General features: G+C 41.3%; 1 protein-coding gene across 3 annotated transcripts in view; it reads left to right on the top strand.

Moving 5' to 3' along the window:
* The window catches only part of srgap2 (SLIT-ROBO Rho GTPase activating protein 2), a 133,864-nt gene that overhangs the window by 76,837 nt on the left and 39,025 nt on the right, over positions 1–18,002 (top strand). For all 3 annotated transcript variants that reach the window (XM_079582145.1, XM_079582146.1, XM_079582147.1), the window contains exon 3: positions 10,245–10,407. In XM_079582145.1, the coding sequence (XP_079438271.1) occupies positions 10,245–10,407 (163 nt within the window). The remainder of the gene's footprint in view (positions 1–10,244; positions 10,408–18,002) is intronic.

Consider the following 18,002-nt stretch of genomic DNA (forward strand, 5'->3'; position numbering starts at 1 on the left):
AAACAAAAATAAAGTAAATCAAAATGGGAAAAAAAAGTTTACAGAAAATAGCTATAGGGCTTTGCTTTCTTTTTCTTTATTTCTTTCCCAAGATATGTTTAGCCTCTTAACTCCCGCCTGAACCGAGAGCATTTTCTCCAGTTCAGCTTTACCCAAATCCTGTAGGCCAGTGTAACGCCTCATTTGAAAGCTAAGACCTACAAAACTAAATTGATCTTTTTCCTCACATCATCAGATTTTTTCACTTTTCACTTTTTTTGTTGGGCAGTCGTCTCATTTTTGTCAAATTTTCGTGACTTTTTTGTCACTTTTTCGTCAAATTATTCACATTTTTTGGTCAAATTCTTATCACTTTTTTGTCCATTTTTTGTCACTTTTTCGTCCATTTTTTCCTCCATTTTTCATCAAATTTTTCTCACTTCTTTGTCAAATTTTTGTCCATTTTTGTCATTTTTTTGTACATTTTTTGTCACTTTTTCGTCCATTTTTTCTCGCTTTTTTCACATTTTTATCCTTGTTTTCGTCTCAGTTTTGTTGCTATTTTCACACCTTTTTTCCAGAAGCTTTTGGACTGGGGTAAAGCTGGAGAAAATGTGCTCGGGTCAGGTGCGAGTTAATAATGATTTCATACATTTTCTTGTATCTGCTTTTGTAGTGATGTGTTGATAATTCTACAGAATGGACCTTTATTGATTTCTTTATTGTTTTGGCAGCTTTTGTCCTCCATATGACAACAAGTACAATAGGCCAATTTGAATCGGTGAGAGGGAGCGAGTGTTTGTGAGAGTGGGACAACGGATGGGTGTTCATTAACATGCACCAGGCACAGTCCCGACGAAACACATCGACACATTGGAGTCACGTGATGTATGTGGCCAGTGAAATCTTGCACAAGTTCGGCTACACTAAAGAAAGCCCAGAGGCCCAAATTTCTCAACACATTTGGATTCCACTTTACCCTCGTGGTCATTTCAAACAGTCTAAGTCTCTTCAGCTGTCCCCCTTCCTCTTTCCTCTCTCTTCCTCTTTCGTTTGTCGGCTGCTGCTTTGCTTTGAAGTGCTTTTGGTGACTTGTGAAGAGCGCTCCCTTCCCTTTCATTGTTTTACTGGATGTCCCAGTCGTTTTGGGGGGGATGATGGGGGTCTGGCATGTTAGCGCAGACACAAAAGCATTTACTTACAGTTACAATGGGATCGATAGGACTCTCCGAATGAAGGCCATTTGAGTTAAGAGGCCGGAGCAGATCAATAAAGGAGACAGACAGCAGCAGAGTGCTTCACTGTGATGGACGGTTCGTTGGGGGAGGGGCCAAGGGCAAGAGACCTGGGCAATGGACAACTAAGGCTGCATGATACATCGCCAAATTATCATTGCAATATACGGTGATTTATCCACTACGTAAGAGGCCGATGTATTCCATCTGACTGACATTTTGGTTCTATTTTAGCCTTGGTTTGGTTCTGATTTAGTGTTTTTCTGTGCTTTGACACAACTTGATGATAAAAAATAGATTTATGCATTTTGCTTACTTGTAATGTATCACATTGTGTTGAAAGGGTTTCGTAGTATTGCATATTTGCTTGTATGGCCCTGAGCTAATGGTCTTATGCATCAATGAAACATAACTATTACAAATAATAATGCTGGTAACTTAAGCCATCCATCCATCCATCTATCCATCCATCCTCTTATCCTCTTCCACCCATCCATCCATCCATCCATCCTCTTATCCTCTTATCCTCTTCCACCCATCCATCCATCCATCCATCCTCTTATCCTCTTCCACCCATCCTCTTCCATCCTCTTCCATCCATCCACCCATCCTCTTCCATCCTCTTCCATCCATCCACCCATCCTCTTCCATCCTCTTCCATCCATCCACCCATCCTCTTCCATCCATCCTCTTCCACTTGTCCGTTGCCGGGTCGTGGGGGCAGCCATTGGATGCCGCTGGACCAGTGGGCTACTGCATGACCCATTTCCAGAGAAGCCAGGCTAGTGATGGAGTCTGGGTGATGGAGTCTGAGTACCCAGAGGAAACCCATCCAGACACGGGAGTGCATGCAAACTCAGAAATAGGTCCACACACAGGAGTTTTTCCTTGCTGCGCAGGAGGGTCTAAGGACGGGGGACGCCCAGGGCACGTTCCCATCTGCTGTTGACTGCTTATTTAGACATATTTTGGACTATACAAAACAGCTTGATTTGATTTAGTCTAAAGCTTAGTCACCAAACGCATTAAAGTCCATTTTAGAAATATGCATCTCACACTATTTGGCGGATCATGACATTTATTACCCAAGATGTCGTTAAAGTATTCTGTGGTACATGGTTTTCAATAGCAGAACTGCATTTTTGTGTTTCTGCTCCGATCAGTTCCTTCAGTCTGGAATCGATTCTGAAAAACAGTCACTGTATCAAAAATCTTGGCATATCTCTCTCCCCCTCCCCAAACTCATGCAACCCATGTTCCCAAGTCAGCAATATTGTCTTTAAAGTGCATGACATTTTGATTTACCTCCAAAATGCTTGTGCACTAAAGCTTAAAATGTCTACTCCTACAGGGGCTAGCTACTGCAGAAGCTGTTATTTTTACTATGCATCCATAAAGAACAAAGCGCACATTTTTACATCCCTCCCCTGCCTCCCTCTCTCTCTCTCTCCCTCCCTCAACATCTGTGCTGCTGGTGCCGCACAGGAATTCCAGATATTTCCCGGTTTGCTGCTCGTCTCTGAGTGTGTATTTTGTGCGTGTGGAGGTAGGTATGCGAGTCTGGTTGTTTCTCTGTGCATAGCAATTGGTTCATGGTGCTGGAAGCAAAGGGTGGTGTGAGAGAGCGCCGTGAAATACAAAAAGGAATGTCTATAACAAAAAAATCAATTCAGGATATTAATCTGGATAATCTATTTGATTGGAATCATGTGACTGTTTTTGTAAAGTAAAGACATATGTTGGAGTTTATTATACACACCTTTCTCATGCCACCGGAGGAGACGGCGGCACTAGCATCTGCCTGGAAGGTTAAAACGGCTTTACAACTTCCTTTCCGGTGGTGCCATAGGAAAGGAAGCGTACTTTTTTTTTTTTAACCATTGTGCGGGAAGGTTTGGTTGGCATTTAATGAACTATCAATGTTCGATAAATTTGGATTTGATTGATAATCGGGTAGGTCATTTGATGCCGATCTTGTCCTATTCACACACGCATAATGCTAAAGTATGTACTGTAAATAATTTATGCATATCTAGGCACATACACTGCTCACAAAAACTTAGAGCACACTCAAAAAACACAATGTAACTCCAAGTCAGTCAGATTTCTGGGATATCAGACTGTCCAGTTAGGAAGCCACGCTTATTGTGAATCAATTTCACTTGGTGTTGTGGAAATTAAACAGACAACAGGTGGAAATGAGAGGCAATTAGCAAGATCACGCCAAAAGAGGAATGGTTTTGCAGGTGGTGACCACAGACCATTTCCCTGTCTTCATCCTTTGGACCGTATTTTTGGAACTCTTTTGCATTTGTCCAGTGTTCTCACCACTAGAGGCATCATGAGGAGCATCCACAACCCACAGAAGCTGCTCAGGGAGTGATGCTCATCCAAAATGGCACGTCCATTCGTGCTTTGGCAAGAAGGTTTGCAGTGTCTCCCAGTGCAGTGTCCAGAGCATGGAGGAGATACCAGGAGACAGGCCAGTACACCAGGAGACCCGGGGGGGGCGACCGAGGTCAACAACCCAGCAGCAGGACCACTATCTGCTCATTTGTGCACGGAGAAACAGGAGAAGCACTGCCCGAGACCTACAAAATGACCTCCAGAGGGCCACGAATGTGCATGTTGGTCCTCAAACGGTCAGAAACCGACTCCATGAGGGTGGTGTGAGGGCCCGACGTCCACAAGTTGGGCCGGTGCTTACTGCCCAACACCGTGCAGCCCGATTGGCATTTGCCCGAGAACACAGCGATTGGCAGATTGGCCAATGGTGCCCTGTGCTCTTCACGGATGAGAGCAGGTTCACCCTGAGCACATGTGACAGACGTGACAGAGTCTGGAGACGCCCTGGAGAACGTTCTCGTATAAAAGATATATTGATATATTTTTGAATGAGACATGGAATTAGACAATATCGCATACATCGATAGTTCAAATTCAGATAAGCTATTAAGTTAACAAAAAGGAACAGGTCAAGCTGATGTTTAAAAAGGTTTATCTTAAACTGAGCACTTTATTTTGTTTATCTATTTTTATATAAGATGTATCTATTATTTATTTAAATGTATACCTTATAGAGCTTTGTTATACAGTGTTTTCTTGTTAGTTTTTAATAAAACTACTCTTTGACTTTAACTTAACATTTCATTTCACAGCTCTCACTTTGTGGATAAAATCTAAAAATATCAAGATATATATTGTATATCGATATTCAACCTAAATATATCGGGATATGACTTTTGGTCCATATCACAGACGTAGCAGCTCTGTCTGTCGAGCTCCAGCAGGATTTACTAAAGATCTGCTTCACTCCTCAGACTAAATAAACACATCAAAGAGGAAAAGGAAAACCTTTCTCTGTGAATTTTACAGTTTGTCATGTCAACAAAGTCTCAGTCTGAGTCAGTGTTTAAGCTGCTCAAGACGTTAGCATGCTACCGGTTAGCAACTGTCATCTAACAGTCAGTGGCTTCAACATGATAAACACATGTGTAGCTCACATATATGAACACTGAGGAAATACTACAGTAACAGCTCAGCTCTGATGTTTGGAGTGTGGTTCAGGGCTTTCTCTTGGAGAGGTCAGAGCTGAGCTGTTGAAGCTAAATGCTAACCGGTAGCATGCTAACGTCTTGAGCAGCTTAAACACTTTGAGACTTTGTTGACATGACAAGCTGTAAAAATTGCAGAGAAAGGTTTTCCGTTTCACATAAACGTACGTCTCTGGGGCCGTGTTTTTACTGTTATGTTCTTGAGCAATGATTACGATCACATATAAATGTCACTGTCAATCACTTGTCTGTCTTCTATATCCTGAGTAGAGATATTGTTGCATGTTGTAGTACTGCATAATTCTACTTCGGTATTTAAAACGTCACATGACTGAAAGGCATGTGAAGTTTTTTTTTGAGTCTGTGCAGTTTTGTGCAGACATGAGACCAAAACCAGGTTAAATGTCATCATGATTTAAACTTAACTTTTGTATATTTGAAAACTATCATGCATTATTGTTTTATGGGCTGTGTTGATTTCCCAAAGTATCGTGGCTTCTGTCAATGAAAATATTGTTTTTCCCAATATTGCGATTAAAAAATCACTTGGATATACTTTATTGTGCAGGCCTAATCTACTACTACTACTACTACTTACACACATAAAAAAATACTGTTGCAGTTTTTTCGCAGTGTGACGAGTGACTCCGTGGAGACCCCTTGGTATTTCTGGCATGTGGCCTTGTGCGTGGAGCTGCCGTGGGTAAGAGCTGGAGAAGTGGTTGCGTCTGTTTGGTCACATTTAAAAAAGCCAAATTTAGGGCAAGGCTTCTCCGCAATCCCTGAGCGTGTCCCGAATCACCCCACGCTTTGGGAACCCCTTGCCCTAGACTGGGTTCAAATGTCGGGACCTTTTTTAAATGCCTAAAGACGCCGTACAAATGTATCCGTTTGCTGGTTTCCTTTATTTGTTTTTGCTTCACTTTTAAGTCGCCAAAGTGAAAGCGCCTCTCCGTTTCCAGTAGCTGAAGTGACGGCTCTTCTTTATCCCATCCTGTACGACGTGTATCTCATGACTCACCGCTCCGTATATAATCAGATGACTTGATTTTGACAGGAATAGCGCGTCTAAAACCCCGCAGTTGTTTCCCCTCCATTACCGCGTTACTCATCCCTCGCTGTTCGACCTGAGCCAGTCTGTACCAGCGTCTGCCCTCAGTCTGACTCACGGCCCGTTACCAACAACTGCTCAGCCTTTTCAGGAAACAACACAACCACCTCCTCATGACCCAGTGCGTCTCAGGCTCATCCCGATTGATTAAGGCGGGGCGCGGCGGGCGAAAACATGGATTTTTCACACAGTGGTCAATGTTGGGGTTTATCGCTCGTTTTCTCTCTTAACATCTTAGTTTTGATGTCATAAACTCACCCTTTGCGGCGCTTGTTTTAGGACGTTTTGTCGGCGAGCGAGCCGGAGCATTCCAGGAAGTGAGAACAACATGGCGCCGCTCCCTCGTCAATTGGACTAAAGTGTGTCTAAATACATATTTTAATTTAGTCTTAGTCTTTTGACAAAAATGTAATTTGATTTTAGTCTAGTTTTAGTCAAAAAATATCTTCAATTTTAGTCTAGTTTTAGTCGACTGAAATTAAGACGAATTTAGTCGACTTTGCGTTGATAATATTCATTATAATCATATTTAATCTTGTTCCTCTGCTTCATGGAGCTGCTCCACATGAACAAAGCTCAGAGCTGATCCTTTGGCAGAGAATTTACATCAGGGGTGTCCAAACTTTTTTCATGGGGGGCCGCATATTGAAGCGTACACGGGGTGAAGGGCCGTAGATCAGTAGTTAGTGCTGCAAAACCTTCGACTAGCAGAGGTTTAAATTGTGCCCCATACGTCTATTTAAGCTTAAAACCTTCATGCCAGCTCTGTCTCACAATAAAATGTTAGTTGTTCGGTTAGAATTGTATAGAATTATTACATTTCAAATAAAAAGGTCCATCTCTGGTGATGTGAACCGATACAGCAAGAGGCCGAGGGCCACCATAAATTGGTCTGAGGGCCCCATTTGGCCCCAGGGTCGCACTTTGGACACTCCTGATTTACATGATCTGAGGCTCTTTCAGACGGTCAATAGAAGTTTGGATGATTTTAGTCTCTCCCTTTCATTTTTATTTAGTCTTATTTTACTCGACTAAAATATCTGGACATTTTAGTCATAGTTTTAGTCTCATGAAAAACTTTTAATTTAGTTTTAGTCCAATTTTAGTCGTCAAAAATAACACCTTGACTAAAATTAAGACTAAATATTTTAGTCGACGAAATTAACCATGAGATATTTTGAAAGACGACAAAAGGACTTTGACAGCAAATAAATTTAAGATTAATTTCAGTCAGTTCAGCATTATTTTATATTTCCTTTCCACAGTGCACCCAGCCCCCGAGCTCAAAGCCACCCCCCCCCTCGGTGTCCGCCGGGGTCAGTTCTCCACAGTCTGACCCCGCCAAACCGCGATGTGATGTAAATGCCCCGCAGCTCTGTGCGTTTCTATGGGTTTAAGCTTCCATTAACAACACAAAGGACCTCTTTCAGTCGCTTCTATGGACAGACCAAATCCATTTTACTCGCTGCGTCAGCCCTAACGTGCACTGTATGCTCTGGAGTCACACAGCGTCCGGGTGGGGCGGGGGTTGTAAGCTTGTGGTGGTTATAGAAAAGTAGTAATAAGTCTTAGTATAAGTACTACAATTTGGGGGGGGGGGGGGGAATGCAGCTTCTAAACAGACTTTGGAATGTTAGTATCAGGTCTATGTAATTAATGGGTTAGGGCAGTGGTTCTCAACCTTTTGGAGCCACGACCCCCATTTTAGCAGTAAAAGGGATTCGTGACCCCCACTCGGGTCACACTGTGAGAAATAGAGATAGTAGCCGACATAATTCTTAACCTCTTAACTCCCGCCTGAACCGAGAGGAACTTTTTGTTAATTTTTTGTCATTTTTTTGTCACATTTTTATCACATTTTTATAATTTTTTTGTCACATTTTTATCACGTTTTTGTCAATTTTTTGTCATTTTTTGTCATTTTTTGTCACATTTTTATCACATTTTTGTCAAATTTTTCGACCTTTTTTTTTCAATTTCTTGTGACATTTTTGTGACATTTTTTGCCACTATTTCATCAATTTTTCGTCACTTTTTTGTCACATTTCCATCATTGTTTTCGACTCACTTTTGTTGCTATTTTCCAGAAGCTTTTGGATTGGGGTAAAGCCAAACTGGAGAAAATGTGCTCGGTTCAGGTGGGAGTTAAGGGGTTAAAAAAAAAAAATGTTTAAAATGAAATTCATCAAACTACAAACAAATAATGTCACTCTGGTAAAATAGCACACACTTGCTACAACAAAATATCAGATTATATGCTAATGAAAATATGGCTATTATATCTAAATGATCTGGCGACCCCCAAATTTGTCTCGCGACCCCCAGGTTGAGAACCACTGGGTTAGGGACTAGGGTGGACATTTTTTGTAATAACTCCTAAGCTCCGAGCATCATATGTGGAGACCCAGCCATAGAAATTGGCCATGGAAAAAACAGACAGTGCTAACCAGGAAGCTAATGTTAGATTCATGCTACATATCGTTAGCCACATAGCATAACTGGCTTAGTCATTTTGTATTGTTAAAATGGCAATAAGAGAAAAACAATGTGTTTCCCATAAAACGTCTTTTTACATGTTTTCCAAAATCAAAACAAAAATTAGGCAATTATGCTATGTGGCTAACGATATGCTAACGTTTGCTACAACCGCTGTTCTCACTTCTACTGAATAATTTGTTGTGAAAAAACATCCATATTTGCTTAATGTATTCATAGTCTGACAGAAAACGGCTAAAATGTTTCCCTGAGAGGTTTTCTTCTGATAGTGTATGTTGTTACTATGTGTATGAAGTAGCGGTGGCGCAGTGGTTAGCACTCCCTGTACGGAGTTTACATGTGCTCCGGTTTCCCCTACTACCACTAAAAACATGTACAATAGGCCAGGATGAATGACGCTGCTGATGTGGAACAAATGCAACCCAGCCCAACGCCACGATTTGGTTTGGCATCTTTACAGTGTCCCATGTATGTGTGGTATTAAGGCGAGACACTGCAGGTGAATAGGGAAAAAATGTATATTTACGGATATCAATTTGAAACTTTTGCTGTAGATCACTGGCATAAATGTGAGAAAAAAAATACGTTGCAAGTTTTCTGTCATTTTATCTTTTCATATAAGAACAAGGTGTTTTATGCCTAAAAATGCCCCAAATTTCCCATCTTTTCGGCGACGAAATCTGAATAACGGATAGAGCTACATTCAAATTTATGGTTTCATTTTATTGATGAATGAGTTTCCAAGACTTTCTCTGAGCGGATTTAGGATTTCTTGTTTAGTTTTAAAATAAGCAGTTTTTTAGTGGAAAGATGTGTAAAAATGTAACTTTTCGCCTTATTTTTTGCCATTCAAAACTCAATAAACGGGGCGAGGGATTAAATAATAAAAAATCTGTCTGAAAAATTGTTCCAAATATTGTTCAGTCCAAGGCTGGAAAATGTGAAGTCTTTAGGTCCGACTGACGTGGACATAGTGTCGCCACAATGACAGAAAAATGTGTTTTGAGAAAAAGGCCCTTGAAATTGTGTTCTCCCATTTAAGTCTATGGGGGAACATTGAATCAGCGCAACATTTAAACATGTTATTATGAAGATTAGGCATATTTTCTGTTTCCGGATGAAAGCTTGTGTGTTAAGAGACCAACTTGGCCCAAAACCTGAAAACTGAAAAAAATTTGTTTTGCCTGTAGTGTCTCCCCTTAACTGGCAGATTGCGGCGGGTATGATTTATTCACCACTTATAAATGTATCAAAAACATCCTCAGAAACAAGAGTTCAGTGCCAATTTCTAAAACGATGCATTCATCATCTATACCTTTGCCCATTTATCCTCCATTTGACCCAAGAATAAAGATTACACAGACACTGAACTGAATAGAAAACGGTGTGGGCATTTTGGATGTCATCTTTTGATTTCCCTTTGCAGCTTTGAAGCTATTATTAAGCAGCTCTTCCCCTTACCGTAAGCCTCCGTGTGTTCTCCGTGGGACATCTGTGTGTGGGAGTGTGACCTCCTCCCGCTGGTCTGGGCTTTGGAGCTGGTCCCTGTTTGGACTCTGTTTGGTCTGGACTCTGGCCCTGTGTCTGGGTCTTTCATCTGGTGACTTTGTTCTCGCTGAAAGGAAAATTTTGCCTCTAAGCTCAACCGTTTTTAATATACCAGCTTTGTTTCTAACATATCCATTGGAGATGCCATTTCAGAACGGTTTTCAGAGCTAGTAACGATACCGTATTAGACATTGAAATACACTGAAATGTCGTCATAAAGAAGCCATAATTTTAAACCTGGATTGCCCCCCATATTGGCAGTATTGTCACATCCTAAAGTTCCACTCAGTGAACCCTTTCCTCTCGTTTGTTTGTCTTTAGGAAGGAGCAGAGCATCCTGTCGCCGCAGAACTGCTGGAACCTCCTGCTGCTCCAGGTGAAGCGAGAGAGCAGGGACCACGCCACTCTGTCCGACCTGTACCTCAACAACATCATCCCGCGCTTCGCACAGATCAGCGAGGACTCGGGACGGCTCTTCAAGAAGGTAACGCCACTCTTTGTTTACCTAAAGCCTTCATTTTGTCTTTTAGAGTGGAAGCAGAACTGGCAAAATCAGGTAGTGTGACAGACTTTTTGTTTTTGCATAATCAGTCATGTGGTTTGCTGCTTAGCCCGTTTGTACAAGCCTCGCTAATATTTTTATAGATAGTCCATATATGGTCATTTTTGAAAAAAGTTGAGGGGAAACAAATTGGAGAAAAACCTAAACTTTCTCTATTCATTCAAAAACGACTTTAAAGCAGTACCAAGTAACGTGTTTACCTTAATAAATCCTTTTTCGTAGTCCCTGTGGGGGTAATACAAGTGTTTATGGGATGATTGGAGGGTCTTTCATCGCCCCCTGGTGTCTCTGGACAGAAAACCATGTTTGCAACTTGACTGCCACCGGTCCGGAGAAAACAATACACACTAATGGAATCACGAAGAAGAAGCTAATATGCTAACGGGCAAAGCTAACTGCGGGCTAACGTCACTTTGAACAGTATTTACAGCCAAGTTTGAGTGAAAAAAATATTTCCATTGTATAATTGGATGCACAGTAACCCTCTCTCCCTTCGCCTTTCCTGTCAGCGTAGTATTTACTCTCCAAGACAATTAATAAGTTAAAAAATCGTAACTTGCTACTACACCTGCAGTTGCGCTTATGGCCTCTAGGGGGAAGAGTTACTTAGTACTGCTTTAACAAATACTGAATTATATGAATATAGTTTTCTACTAAATAAAGATAAAAAGACATGGAGAGGAGCAAAGTGGTTCAACAGCCCATAAATACATAAATATCGGAGAATGCTAACATGATGCTTCATGTTAGCATCGTGCTAATGTTAACACTAGCAAGCGCTAGCTACAACTGCAGTTTTTTTTATACGCTCCTGCTGAACAATCTGCTGTGAATAAACATCCACATGGACCCGATTTACACTTGACTTTATTTACAGGTGATAAATAAGTTTATTTTTCCTCCAGAAAATGGCTAAAAGGCGTCCAAAAGATTCTGTTTTCCCCATAGACTGTAAAATAATGGACGTCTTATGCTCACTCCTCCCCGTTTACCATAATGACCACGGTCGAGGGGGAATTCATGGCGGATTTACAGACTCCCCCTCCCCAGCTCTGATGAAGCATGTTCCTAAAAAGGACATACGGGCGGGATTTTCACCGTAGACTCGGCCCTTGCGTGACGTGTAGCTCGCTGCTCCAATGCTAACAGTCCGAGCCTCATTAAGTACGAGATTTCAAAAATTCTTCTTACGAAAACCAGCCTGGTTTCATATATTGTGATTAACCCAGCGTTATCTCAGGAGGAATATCTAGCCTAGTCTAGTGTTGAAAAAATTGAAACCAGGCGTTACAGTTGTTTTTAAGATGTCTAAACTCCAATGCTTTTCAATGGGGGCCTAGTGGCGATATGGAGGTACTACAGCAATGGTGGAGCAATGGTGGCCCCCTGTGTCGTGGTCATAAAGCAGGGCAGCCAGCGCCCGGTTTTCCCCCTCGGTGGGGCCATGCCCCTTTCTATGACGCGATGCCGTCTATATCTAGGCATGTAATCCTTAATCCTGAAATCTCAGCAAGACTTTCCCGGGACTAATAAAGGTTGAATAAAAACTGATGAGCTCCAATGTTCCAACTCTAAATGTCAAATTGACCATGAGCCAAGCGGTTTCGGTTCTTGTGTGCAGCACTTGCCGGTGTCTATTCATCTGCGTTGTGTAGAAACATGGAGCTGCTACACCATTTAAAGACATGCAAGGTGATATGTTGACGAAAGCGCTGTGAGCTCATACCTAAAAGCTGCGATAAGCCAAAATTACTTCAGTGTGGAGAAATGTTACCCCTTGTACTGTAAAAACCAGAAACGCATAATGAACGATATCCAATGGGTCACTTTACACTTGTGTTTTGACCACAGCATCAATAGTAGGATGTATGATTGGGGACTCACTGGATTTTTGGGTCAGTTTTCTCTCTTAACCTTTTTGTTTTAGTGTCAAATTATTGAATAGACCAAACTATCGACTTGCATGTTCGGATTTTGTCAGGAAATCACTACAACATAGCTGCCTTTTCCCACGCTGTATCCAGTGACAAAACCTCTCATCCTTGGGGTGGTTGTGGTGCTCGGAACATCCTTCACAACACTGCGTCATCAGAACATGGTCATTTGCCTTGTGGAGGATACGAACAGCGAAGTGTGGATATACAAAAATATTAAATTTGTACAGATTTGTTGCACTAAATCAGCGTATTCAAGAAACAAACAAAATATCCAAAATCCTCTTTGAGCAAATGTTGGTCACGGATGTGTCAACAAACAAAATAAAAGCCATCAATTTAAATTTTTGACTGTTTTTTTCATTCCAAAACATTAAGTGAGACAACTCGCGGTGCATTTTTCATTGTTCACATATAAAAAATAATGTCTCTAAATATAGCACGATGAGGTTCAAAAGACTACTGGAAAATATACCAAAAACGTTACAATTTGAATAGGTCTTGAAGCCACACCGCGTAGAATTTTACCCAAAAAATACAATTGAAATACAAGCTTTATTTTATGACGGATATTTTCAGCATTGAAAAATACGTCAAACAAACGTGTGATTTTGCTGTGAGCGGCTCAGCTCTCCTAAGAGATGACATAACTTTACCGGGAGTGGGTACGTCTCCAGCTCGTTTCCATGGAGGTGTCGACTAAAGTCATCAGAATTTGAGATTGAAACAGGTTAGGTTCCCATCCAAATCCATTCTTTGATTTCTCACTGCAGTAATAGCATGTACTGTGTGGAGCTGGTCATGTTTTGTACTGATGGCAACAGTATAGATACAGACGGCATCTCGTCATAGAAGGGGGCGTGGCTTCGCTGAGGGGGAAAATAGAATCTTTAGAGAAACACAATTTTCCCTCTTTTTAGCCATTTGCTGGTGGAATATCAACTTATTTATCACATACAAATAAAGTCCAGTGTAAATCGGGCCCATATGGATATTTTGTCGCAACAGATTGTTCAGTAGAAGTGAAAAAACGGCAGCTGTAGCAAGCGCTAGCTAACCGTTAGCATTAGCCCGATGCTAACATGTAGCATCAAGTTAGCATAGATACAGACGGCATCTCTGGAATCGCCCATATATGGTCATTTTTGAAAACAGTTAAGGGGGAAAACAATTTTGAAAAAATGTAAATTTTATCCAATTATTCAAAAACTACTGTAACAAATGTTGAATTATGAATATAGTTTCTACTAAATAACTATACAAAGACATGGAGAGGAGCAAAGTGGTTCAACAGCCCATAAATACATGAATAACGGAGAATGCTAACATGATGCTACATGTTAGCATCGGGCTAATGCTAATGGTTAGCTAGCGCTTGCTACAACTGCCGTTTTTTTCACTTCTACTGAACAATTTGCTGTGAGAAAACATCTGTATGGGCCCGATTTACATTTGACTTTATTTATGTGTGATACATAAGTTGATATTCCACCAGAAAATGGCTGAAAAGAGTGAAAAATTGTGTTTCTCTAAAGATTCTATTTTCCCCCACTCGGCGAAGCCACGCCCCCTTCTATGACGAGATGCCGTCTGTATCTATAGTCCAAAAATGTTACGCAGTGTACCTTTTAAGAATTCCAGTGTCGTACCAAAAACAGTCCCTTTAAACAAATGTGCATAAGTTACATCTTCAAAAGCCGGCGTTTTCTTAGTCAGACGCCGTAATGTTGGTAGAAGTGAACTCTTCAAAGCTTCAAAAACATCTCCTTGACTTCCCCTGTGCTCCGTCTGTTCCTCCCACACATTTTCACTGAAGCCTCCACAGCTCGGCTCGGATCAGAGACCGGGAGAGGAGCGGGAGGCCAGTCTACTGTAGAAAAAAAAAAAAACACACACACACACTCTCTCCGCCTGAGGTTTCTGTCTGTCAATAAATCAGTGCTGACACAAAACAGATGCAGCGGAGAAATGTGGACAGGAGCGAAGTATGGATTTAGTGGGGAAGACAAATGAAATTATGGGGGAAGATGTGGGACGGTTTGCTTTACTCACTCGGGTTTGATCGAATGTTGTGACTAGCAAAGTGTTGAAATGGAATTGCATTAGACTTATGGTACGCCTTTTAGGCACTCAAAGCGGAGTTATGATTTAACACAGCCACTCCCAAAGTCGAGAGCGTCGGGGCGCCCGTCTGCAGACCCAAAAATCCCATGAGGCCTTCAAATGGTTATTCTATTTAAAGGAATATGCAGTGTTTTTCCTGATATGTTGACGTGTAAAATACAAAGTTAATAGTGACAAATTAGGCTAAGTACTGATTTTATTTGATTATGTATTATCTTTATCAGTGGTGGGACCCTAGACTTCACTTCAGCATTATTCCCAAATTGAATTTGGTGATGACAGGCTACTTAGGTCTGTCTGACATAGGGTTAGATGATATGGCAAAACAAAAGCACAAAACACAATTTCCTCCAATATAACACTTCAGATAGGCAAGGCGAGTTTATTTGTAGAGCACAATTCATACTCAAGGCAATTCAAAGTGCTTCAAAGTTGCATAAATATAAGAAAACAAATACAATCAATAAAAACATCAACATAGAATTAATCAATTACAGTAAGAGGCAAGAGTGTAGATAAAATACTTTCAGTTATATGCATTTTTAAGTCTTGTTTAGATTCGCTCTGTCTTGAGCACTATTTTTAAGTCTTGTTTTGACTCGCTCTGTCTTGAGCACTATTTTCCTTGCTCGTTCACACAAAGTTACCTAACCTCTGGTTTGTCGCTCCTTCTCCTCTGGACATCAACATAAAATTAATCAATTACAGCAAAAGGCAAGAGTGTAGATAAAATGCATTCAGTCATATGCATTTTTCTTTTAAATTCTTAAAAATGGGGAAAAAAATAAAGTTTTTTTCCGCCTGTTGTTGAAGGAAGTTTCAAACAACTAATACAAATGTAAAAGAAATTAAATGGAAGGAAAAGAATAAATTAACATTATTCTTCTGTTTTGTGGTTCTAAATGAAAAATAATGAAGTATCGGTACCGAAAAAAGGATCGTTCAGGTATCGGTACCGAAAACTAAGTATCGTTAAAGCACCGGTATCGAAAAAAATGTAACGGTACCCAGCCCTATACCTGCCTGGTCTTTGCGCCCGTTGAAGAGCTTGGTCGCTTCCAACTTCCCCCCCGTTTGGAGCGATAGGAACATACTGGGAGAGGCAAAATGCTAACAACATCTTTGGTCGTTGTGCGTGACTGAGCGCACGCACAAAGACCAGATTAGGTACGCATCAACTCGTCTAAGCCCAGGCAAGAACATATCCGGTGGCCTGTTCCTTTAAACATGGCAAAAAGAGCAGAGAAGGTGTTTTTCGGTAATATGGCAATGGCGACTTTAAAATGTAAAGTATATTTTTCACATTGAAGCATTTACTTGTATGTGACCCAGCAGCTAATAGAGACGTCCTGCACTTTTTCAATGTGTTTTTGCTAATGTCTCTGAAAGTAAAACCTTGTGCTTCCTTCCTGAAGTTATGTAATGCCGTAGTTATGTCGCAGAAAAGTACATTCGCCGAGGCACGCAGCGTTTCGGGTGAGCGGCGGACTGTGGTGCAGGCCGATCGAGCAGAGATTAGACGTTTATCTGATCCACAGCGGGGGAGTTCAAAGACACAGTGGACTTCTGCTTCTCGCTTAAAGCACTGGGCGAAGTGTGAATTTCTCTTTGACTCATGTCCGCCAGTGTCACAAACAGGAAGCGCAGGCACCAAAATGTCAAGGGCCGTTATATGCACACACATAAATCTAGAATGTAGCTTATTTTTACACCTCGCAATGCGGATTGGATTTGGAAATTAGGAAGTGATAAATCCACAGCTTGGATCTCGACTCAAGTTAAACATAAATAAATGGATTAATGAATCAGATGTTGATGGATGGGAGACTGAATTGTTGCCAGTGATCGTCTTGACTGCGGCTCTTTGCATGATTGGATATGTTTAATACAATGCGACTCTTTGCAAAATAATTGGTAAATATTTCCCATAAACTGTAACAGTCTTTGACCAAAAATCCAAGCATCGTCCTACAGACCCTGTTTCCATCTCTACACATGAATGAGAGTCTGTATCTCCCTCCTTTTCGAGGCGGGGTGTGAAAGGTGCCCGTGCGGCCTCAGTCAAAGCGGGATGTAGGTTAAACAACAGGCAGGCAGATTGTGGCTCTGGGATCAGCTTCTGTGCTTTTCAGGTTTCTGATCAGCCTACTCATATTCACAGAAAAAGATCAAAATTAGTAAATGGAAAGAAGCGAAGCTCTTATGAAGTATATGATGCGAAGCGCGACATCGTAACGCGGAAATACGCAAAGTCATTGTCTTTTCTTCCACATGTGACAGTAACTGTAACAAATGCAACTTAAAACAGACTCTCAGATCCTCCAGAGGCTCCTGGTTAAAGTTCATGAACTTGGTGCAGCCTAGAGTGCGTTCTCTCTGCACAGTCCAGTCAGGACGAAGCTGCAGGCCCTGAGCGCACAGGCCAGGGGCGAATCAGAGGAGGGGGCTCAGTGGGCAGGGCCCCACATACAAACACACCCCAGCTTTAAATTTAGAAAAAAAAAAATCTAATTCTGTCTCAGTCAGAGCAGAAAGCACAAAATTTCAGTTAATATACATGTTTTTCAATCTTGGTGAGGAGTAAAACCATTCAATCTAACATAATTATTAAAAAAAAAAGAAAAAGGCCAGGCATAAAGTTATAGTTTACTGTGATTAAATAAAACGGTCACATTCTATTTAATCACAATAAACTACCGCCCCGGGATCTCGCTAATGGTCGGTGCCTTTGTGGCTCTTCACAGGATCAAGGTTGAAAATGTCGGCTCTTGGTCTCTGACTAGTTGGCCACCCCTGGGCTAGCGCATCCAAAGTTTAAATTCCTCCATTTTGAGCAGTGCATCTTGGAAACAGAACTCCTCAAACATTGCCTATGTGTGAATGTGGGTTGTTCTGCTTGTTTGACTTAGTTGCATTAATTCATGGGATGCAGATTGACAGCGTTACTTCAGTAAGGCCAGCTTGGATATCTCTTACTACCACCAACTTTGTGTATGAATACCAGTGCACTGTAGAGCATTATTAATTAAAGTGATACTCTGTAAGATTGCACAATGAAGTGTGAGAGAGGAAAATTTCAAAAGTGAGCTATCGAGTTCTCTCCCCTCTTGATCGGACCTGAAAGCCATCCCTAGTTTGCGAAATGAGGACGGAAAGACATTTCAAAAGTAGACTCAAGCTCCCGCCCCCTCCCCTCCTGATTGGTTAGTTCACTGGAAAGCTCGTGTCATTGGTCAAAGTTATGGCACCGGAGAGCCTGATAAGTTGCTGAAATCTGCCAAATGAAGGACTTTGAATAAAATATATGTAATGTAATATTAGGGCTGTGCAAATCGAAATTCAATTACGATTTCGATTATTACACTAGACGATCAAGAAAATAGCATAATCGAGAACAAACAATTATTAAGGATGCCCTCCCGCGTGTTCATCCAAAGCGCAAAAAGTCCGTCCTGTGCG

This window comes from Gobius niger, assembly GCF_951799975.1.
Source record: "Gobius niger genome assembly, chromosome: 24".
Taxonomy (NCBI): Eukaryota; Metazoa; Chordata; class Actinopteri; order Gobiiformes; family Gobiidae; genus Gobius; species Gobius niger.